Source organism: Aricia agestis, chromosome 3 (genome assembly GCF_905147365.1).
Source record: "Aricia agestis chromosome 3, ilAriAges1.1, whole genome shotgun sequence".
NCBI lineage: Eukaryota > Metazoa > Arthropoda > Insecta > Lepidoptera > Lycaenidae > Aricia > Aricia agestis.
Genome location: NC_056408.1, coordinates 8337418 through 8346404, shown reverse-complemented (window position 1 = coordinate 8346404; position 8987 = coordinate 8337418). Strand labels below are relative to the sequence as shown.

The following is an 8987-nucleotide window of genomic DNA, read 5'->3' as shown; positions in this document are numbered from 1 at the left end:
ACTATAGTAAAACAGATGAAACCTTGAAACAATTAATTTATTAGGTTGGTAATACATATTGAAAATTTCATATTTTCTTGTTCTACTATATAAGTATATAATACCAAGCAGGATTTAACTAGGCACCTCGTTCCAAGGAAACTTTTATAAAAGCAGGTATCAAGTTAATTTCCACGTGTAGGTAATATTGGAACTCCTGAAGTGCCAAGTAATTCTTAATTTAAATAATTCCTAATCTAAGCAGAGAGATCTGAAGGATCCAGGGGTTCCCATGAAGTCGTGGTTGAACTTGTCCTTCTGTCTGAAGTTCTCGTTGGTACATGCTCCTCTCATCTCATCCAGATGTGCACTAAACTCTTCCGAGCTCAACGAGTTAATCATGTCAACTGTAACGAAAGAGTTCATATTAGGGTCAGGGATTACTGCACGTTTAAGAAGTATTTTTATTTAACAGCCTTAAATGCCACTTGGTGACATGGTGAGTCTAAGAAGTTTGTTTGGATGTATGGATGTTTGTTACTCTTTCACGCAAAAACTACTGAACGGATTTTAATGAAACTTTACAATAATATAGCTTATATATCAGAATAACACATAGGCTACAATTTTAACCGACATTCAAAATGGGTGAGGTGTTATGTTCGTTTTTTTATGTTCAACGATTGCTCCGCCGTTTGTTAACCGATTTTCAAAATTTTTCTTTTGGTATGTAGGATATCCCCTCAACTGTGGACCACGCTCTAGGAGCTCGATGTCAAAAATGCGCGCATCTGTGGACCGCGCTCCTGGAGCTCGATTATCACCTTCGTGTATTATTTTAACCACAGTATATCGTAAACTATATCTTTACCGCTCTTACTTGCACAAAGTGTTCTTAATATAACAAAGACGGGCTATAGTCACTTCTAATGCCTCTAAAGCACACTTACGACGATTTCTAGAAGTTTCAAACTTGACCCTTGTCTTAAAATCGCGCGCGTACTGACAAGTTTTGTTTTTTGTAAAGCTTGTGGGTTGAAAAAAATGTATGGAGAAGTGTGTTTTTCTTATTGATGAATGTTAAATAACGTTTATTGTAAATTTAAGTGGTGACTTCGGTTTCATGATAAGTATTTTAAGCATAATATGCTACCAACAAGTAAGATTTTGCATCGAGGTATACCTGGTATACCGTGGTTCGGAAGGTGCTGAGAGAACTCCTGATTCTTTATAGATACAATTTTGGGAGTTTCGGCGTTGTTTTAAGAACGGAAAACATATTCTACTATGCTAATTACATTCATTATCATCATCATCTCTACCATATTATACCATACATCGTCCCATGGTTATGAGCCCATTATGACCCTGTTATTGGTACTTTTCAAAGTCTTTTAGATCGAGACTCGAGTTTGTCAAGCGATAATTTAAAAAAATCTATACCTAATATTATAAACCTGAAGAGTATGTTTGCTTGAACGCGCTAATCTCAGTAACTACAGGTCCGATTTAAAAACTTATTTCAGTGTTAGATAGCTCATTTATCGAGTAAGGCTATCACTCTAGACTAATACGACCGAAGACACTCAGGAAAATGTGGGAAAAACGGGGATAATATTAGAAAGGGTTTGTCTCACGAACTACTGGAGCAATTTTTATGGCAATATTTGGCACAGATATATAGAGTAGACCACGTGAAGGGAGTATATCTATATTTTTTTATGGGAATATTTACGCAGGCAAAGCCGCGCGGGACATCTAGTATATAATATTGGAATGCAAGGTAAACAGCCTAGAGCTTCATTTCAAAATGTAACAAGATTGTGGAATTAAAATATGACCCTGTACCAATATTATCTGACCTTCTTTTTTGTAACGCCAACGTGATATCACACCAACAAAAAACATAGCAAATGCAGTTTTCGCATGTGACTTTTCATTGCCAGCGGTAATAAATTACATGTAATTATTATTATGTTTGACACATAATATAATATTATAATAATTTAGACGAGGTCTAACGTGCTTTCTCAGAACTAAAGTCTACGATATTATCTTTTGGCCATGACAAGTAACGATACTGCATAGATTGCCGCTCGACGACCTTTTTGCTATATCCTTAAATAATAAGTTTTGTTTTATATCTCTTAATAGATATTTCATAATATTATACTACTGTATGTTAAAAGAAAATATTAAGCTTTTTATTTGTACAGTCATTTCATATACTAAAGTAGTATAGTATATTTAAATACAAACTCCCTCAGCTTTACAAAGAAAAGTTAGGTTTATGAAAGTTAGGCTTTTTAGCATGAAGGCGCAACTGACAAAAACTAACTAATAAAAGGCAGATACACTTCCGAACTCATTATGTTAATATGTTTGCTAATTACTTACTGTGCATTTGCTTTAAAGATTTTTGATGTCCATTTAAATCAGCAGGCAGAATATCTTTGGGGATAGATTCGTATAAAGTGTCGAAAGTCTTATGTAAAAATATACGTCGGCCAATTTTCTCACTGGTTGCCTGTTTGAAGAACGCTACGATTACGTTAGCAAGTTTTGAAGGAGTTACGATATGAATGCCTTTTAATCTTAATCCATAACCTTCCTGAAAAGTAGATAAGTTATTATTAAATATTTTATTGTTCTCTAAAACTCTATTCGATAGAGTTACTTTAAAATTAATGAAACTAACTAGTAGAGTTTCATCTGGTGAGAATCAAATAGTAACTAAAATGTTTGTTTACTTTTTGATTCTAGACAGATGAGTATTGCAACTTTGGAACAGTGCCAGATGTATCCTGGATATGAAATAACAGAACTTACAACATAGTATCTACTGGTTTGGCTTGGTCACAGTAGAAAAAGGACCACAAAAGAAATTCTAACAGATTTTAGAGAAAAACTGATAAGCTAGGAGGGGCATATCGAAGGGCAAATGAAAAGGCTTGAAAAAAAGTTCAACTTTTTAAGCTGTTTCATTATATTATAATATGTGAATGTGCTACAGCTTGGAAATGGGTTCCATGCAAAAATGCCTCTTCTCCTTTCCTGTGTCAATTAGTCATTTTGTATATATTACATAGAAGAAAACGCTTTCTATTGTTATTTGTTGCCTTGCTAAAGTTCTTTGGTACAACTTGTATAAGTATTAACTTACCACTTACCACTAGTATCTTAATAACTTGATGTACTTGCAGGATATCGAGTGTTTTAGCGATATCTATTACATTCGCTTCCGTGTAGTCCAAGATCATCACTACGCCATTGCAGTAGTCGTATGTATGGATGTATTCGCAGAGCTGGAAAATTATTTGCAATTTATTATTAGATATGCCTTAGATAAATGATTCATCTAAGAGATATGCGTTGCCCGCAACTACGATACGCTGAAAATCATCGCGTCCAAACCGTAATTTAAAACCGGGATTAAAACTGTCCTATAATATATTATCCTATTTCTGTCCTATTGTCTCATATAATATATTCATTATTCATAGTATATAAAGTTTATTTATCGAAATAGCTTCCTCGGTTTAAGCGTGAAGTGGTTGCTGATAGACTGCTAGATGCACATTCGTATTAATATAATATTGACTTATGGTTCGTACAGTACAAGCACCAGTTTTATTTATGTGACTCTTAAATCTCGTAAATGGTTTATAAATTTTATGCCAATGCCCAAAAAAATACCTACCTAGTACCTAGTACCTAAGTCTTTATACAAACAAATGAATTATACCGTCCAAATTCGAAGAATCTACCATTGACGTAAAAACTAGTACCTGTAACCTGTACCACGAGATTTTCATGTTTTGATAACTACGAACTTCTCAATATTATAATAATTAAGTAGATATCATAACTCATTAATCTAACTGCCACACTCAGAGACATTCAATTATGATTAAACTTCAATTTAATTGCGAGTTTGTTGTTTGACAGCAATAGTGTATGGGGTTTTTGTCAAAATTGTCATAAAAGTACAGTTATGTATTAGGTCCACCAGGATCTGATGGCAGATTTTCAAAAAATATCCTTGATCACTGGATAAATTGTTATATTTGCATGTTTCACACTCAGAATCAGCAGCTATAAGGAAAAAAAGGATCAAAATGTTTTATTTCAATTGCCGCGGTATTGCTAGAGTCATCTTTTCTCACGTTTCAGATCCTGGTAGACCTATAATGTCTGACTCTGAGTACGGCAGTAAGTGGCAACATCGCCAAACTGTGAAATTAATCGTTAATTCAAACATTCTTTCGTTGTATTGCTGTTAAAGTTGAAGTTAAATTCGGAGTTACTACGTGTGGTATTGGAAATATTCTTAAGGTACTATCAGAGATGTTGATTTCTATGCAGATTACGGAACTACGTAATTCGGTCGCGCTATGTCGAACCCATCCGACAGAGCAAATAACTAACAAGTACCAATGAATTGACATAACCCGACCAAATGACGTAGGTCCGTCAACTGCCTATGAATCAATTTCTGCGATGGTACTTACCGCTATGAAACATCTATAAAAATTCATGTTATCTGATGGTATTTTCTCTCCGTCTTTTTGGGTGACTTTCAGAATATACACTCTGTAGTGGTCTTCTGTCATCTTTGGTAACAAAGTGTCTAGCCTAAAAATAGTCATAGTATGTAATACATTTAATGTACTTATAGGTTAGGTATGTCTATACACAGATTACAGTGTGTAACAAAACTAATCACTTAGTTTTAGATAATACTTTAGGGTGTGTACGTGTTCCTCGTAGAAAGTTCACTGTGAAAGTAGCAGCGCTGAAAGACCAAATTTTTTTTTCGCTTTTGTATGGGGAAATTCGTGACGCTGGGGCGCTTTCCCATACAAAAGTGAAAAAAAATTGTTTATATATAACTTATTTATCGCACGGGAACCGTACATTTTACAAGGACATAAAGTATCCTATGTCCTTTCCCGGGACTTAAAGTATCTCCATGCCAAATTTCAGCAAAATCGGTCCAGCGGTTTGGGCGTGAAGAGGTAACAGACAGACAGACAGACACACTTTCACATTTATAATAGTTGGGGAGAGGAAGAGGGGATTTAGGGACAAGCTCGAGCGTGTCAGATTAAGCATGTATAGGCTTCCGACATGTGTCTAGTTATCATGGTATAGAAATCAGATTTCTCACGTGGTGGGTTAATTTTTTTTAAATATTGAAATGTCATCGCATCTGTCAGAAGATAGGGGATGTTAAGTATACCCCAAAGAAGCTTCCATATAAAGCACTAACGATTCAAATGTTAGGTAAGCCTGTAGGGACATTTTAAAATATAAAAAAATAAAGCTTCATATTGTCCTAACTAAGCTTCGCAGATATTTTATTTTGCACTAAACTAAATAATTTAGTCCTTGTTGCCTAAAATATATTTATAATTTACCTAAATAAGCTATTTTCTGAATATATTTAATTTTTCAAAACTTTAAAATGGCTGCAGTTTCTGAACCCACCGCTAAAATAAAAACGCTCTTATTATTTTTTTATCAGTTTTACCTAATGTACAAAACCTACTAGGTCTCCATGACGCTCGAGTGACTGCACAATTAGCACCTTCCCCTCCCATACATTTAGTATGGATATTATAGTACTCACAACATATCCGTTTCTTTTAAGGGCTCAGGGTCGAACATCTCGAAGTAAGTCGGCAGTAAAGTCCTGTAGGTACTCAGCACATCCAACTTATTTTTGACTTTCTCGATAGACCCTTTTCCCAAAATAATCCCTCGCTCTAAATAATCGCGTGCTAAAAAGTTATTAAAATACAATAATTACAATAATTCAATACTTTCAACAAGTAAGATTCAAATAAACTATAGTAATCTTATCTGACAGAAATAGCACGCTGCGCTCCAAAACTGGTATAACAGACATAGGCATAAAGGCTGCCAAACTGAAATGGGCTTGGGCGGGTCATATTAGCCGTATGCATCCTGACCGCTGGGCAAAGATCGCCACAGACTGGGTACCTGATGATGGACGACGCCGCCGCGGTTTACCTCGCAAAAGATGGCGCGATGAACTTGACACATACAAGCCAGGTTAGCCGACGGTGGCGATGGATCGGGATGAATGGAAGGACTTGGGGCAGGCCTTTGCCCAGCAGTGGGACTGCATAGGCTCTTAAAAAAAATCTTATCTAAGCAAGCACTGTTTTATACTAATCTTATATCTTTAAACGAGCAATTCTTGTATATATATAAATAATTGGAATCTCGGAATCGGCTCCAACGATTTTCATGAAATTTAGTACATAGGAGGTTTGGGGGGGGGGGGGGGGGTTTAGAAAATATCATTTTATTCGTGTTTTATCGAATACCGAGCGAAGCTCGGTCAAATAGCTAGTGACTATTAAATTAGTAACTAAATTAAAAAGTCATATAATATAGAATGAAATATGTAATTGTATGTAATTATAGAAACAGACCTCACACATCACAACGCATAAAAATATTCACACTTGAAACACAAAAAATGTAGACAAGGAAAAATATTGTTTAATATCATAGTAATAATTATAATGTAACTAGATGACGCCTGCAACTCTGTTGCGCCAAAGTTCGTTTGTCACGCGGGAACCGTACATTTTCCCGGGATAAAAAGTATCCTATGTCCTTTCCCGGGACTCAAAGTATCTCCATGCCACAGCAAAATCGGCTCAGCGGTTTGGGCGGGAAGAGGTAACAGACAGACAGACAGACAGACAGACAGACACACTTTCGCATTTACATTATTTGAAGAATGGATTTTAATTTTTAACCGACTTCCAAAAATTGGTGGAGCGTCTATATTCGGCTATGGATATTTTTTTCTTAAACAAACCCTACTAACTTACGATATTGTTTCTTCACAAAATGCTCCTGTTTCTTAATCCAGTCTTCCAGAATATTGATCGCTTCCTTCAACCTCAACGGATTCTGCAAATTGTACAGTTCCCGTAGATATTGTAAGGAATTGGGATTGAACTCCAGAAAATCGTTACTCGGTATTCGCTCCATGACTGTGATCTCCGATATCCAGTAACCGACTGATCACAGCATCGCTTGTACCGGTTTCTTAGGTGTAAGTTATGAACTCCAATCATAATACTTTATAATCTCATTTGCAAGACGTTCTTCCGAAATATGTAGCTTTGCATATTAAATATTCAAAATATGTTCGGGGAACTTGAAAGTAACAATGGAACTTCCTACTAGCATTAAGTATTCAATTATTTTTAAAGAACTGCTCTACTATTTTTATTATTATTATTAAGTAAAAATTATTGACCAAAGGCCTTTAGAAATTACGGCATGTGCCTTTATGACATTTTATTGTTACGTTTCAACAAGGTTTTAACCAAATGAACAAAAATAAAATGTAATTTTGTTACATCCAAAAAATTTATTAGTACTTAATTGAAAAATCAATAATATAAATTTTGCGACCTTTATAATATTAATATACTAAAATAAAATAATTAGAACTAAACAGTGCTTACAGTCATGAAAACAAATGGAAATAATATCAGGCTGATGTTTTAGTAGCTAGTAATAAAAATTTAATTACTAATACGTTTTATAATTTAATTATTATAAAACTTACGTTTTATAATTTTATTACTTAGCCAAGTCGCCTCAAAAATAATTTGCCAAAATATATTAGGTGGTAGGGTTTTCCCGACATAATATTTGAATAGTGATAAACTAAAAATAATTCAAATGAGTAGCATGATTAGTTTCAATTGTACGTATCTACCTCCAGAGTCCAGACATGGTCCAGACAGTGTCGGTTTTATTCTATACAAATTATAACGAGGAAAGGTTTTTTATTGTCATCGTTTATGCTTCGAAGGCATGGCCGATTCCGATAAAAGTTAGCATATACATAGAGTAGACTACGAGGAAGAACATACAATACTTTTGATTGGGGAATTTAGATGGGAAAATATATATTAAAACTATCTCGAGATACTCATCTTGTTCGGACATACGAAAAATGCAAAGGAACTGACAAATAATTATAGTATGCCCTTTTCGCGTATTTTGTTAATCTTTGCGGTTTTTATCGCATCTACAATAATTATTGACATTAGAAATAGTCAAGCAATCTAACAAAATTAAAATCAATAATATACTTATACTTTGAGTTACTTAATTCAATATATTATTATATTTCAAATAAAGCCCCAAAAATGAAAATCAGCCCACAAACGGCGGAGGTATCGTTGACCTACAAAAAAAACCACAACCAGTTTTTTAACCGAACTCCTTTTAAAGATACATGTAGTACCTAGTCGTTTTGAGGATAAATATCTATAAAAAGTAACGACTTTAAAATTATAATATGTAACCATTATTATTTTATTAATGTTATTAGTTATTACATTAACTACTTTATTATAAAAATAACAAAAGCAAAATATGAATAATTATAATTATTAACCATAATAATTACTTAAGTATACTGTACGTTACGAATTCATAACATATTTTATTCAAATATACATATATATTTCTTAAAATTCTGTAATAAACCACGGAACCTGATGCTAAGCGATAAGTCCTCTTTGGATAAAGTGCAACCCCATAGGAATTACATAAACAGGATGTAACAAAACAAAGTAATAATACTTTGCGGTGTGTGTGAATCCCCTGTATAAATTTCTCTGTGTAAGTAGCAGCGCTGAAATATTTTTTTGGCACTTGCCTATGCAAAAATAAAAAAGTAACTCTTTCAGAGTGAACTCTTATTTTCAAAGTGAACTCTGTAGCAAGTAGCATTTCTGATACTCAAAATTACCAGCCCTCTTAGGTCTTCGGTCTCCACAATTAGTCGGTGAAACACAACATAAGTATTGATTAGCCCCAGTTTTCTATGTGGCTGTAGTGTTGATCCGGTCGAGCCATAGTAAAAGAAGGGGAAGTAAGTTATCTTCATACAAAGGCACCGCACGCGGCTTGTATGTGTGCGTACTGCGCCATAGTATCAA

General features: G+C 34.4%; 1 protein-coding gene across 1 annotated transcript; it reads right to left on the bottom strand.

The window, feature by feature from the left end:
- Positions 1-61: 61 nt before the first annotated feature.
- On the bottom strand, positions 62-7052 carry LOC121725465 (alpha-tocopherol transfer protein-like). Its single transcript, XM_042112468.1, has 6 exons — positions 6852-7052; positions 5612-5762; positions 4491-4614; positions 3150-3284; positions 2377-2590; positions 62-386 (listed from the first exon to the last, which is right to left on the bottom strand). The coding sequence occupies exons 1-6, from the start codon at positions 7012-7014 to the stop codon at positions 232-234; spliced, it is 942 nt and encodes a 313-aa protein (XP_041968402.1). The 5' UTR covers positions 7015-7052; the 3' UTR covers positions 62-231.
- Positions 7053-8987: the final 1935 nt, after the last annotated feature.

What these genes read in the sequence shown, in the direction of transcription:
- LOC121725465 (XM_042112468.1), bottom strand. Translation starts at nt 7,014, where the DNA reads ATGGAGCGAATACCGAGTAACGATTTTCTGGAGTTCAATCCCAATTCC. An exon ending in TTTATAGATGTTTCATAGCG is followed by an intron (nt 3,285 to 4,490) that starts GTAAGTACCATC and finishes ATAATTTTCCAG; the next exon opens with CTCTGCGAATACATCCATAC. An exon ending in AAGTTATTAAGATACTAGTG is followed by an intron (nt 2,591 to 3,149) that starts GTAAGTGGTAAG and finishes TCTACTTTTCAG; the next exon opens with GAAGGTTATGGATTAAGATT.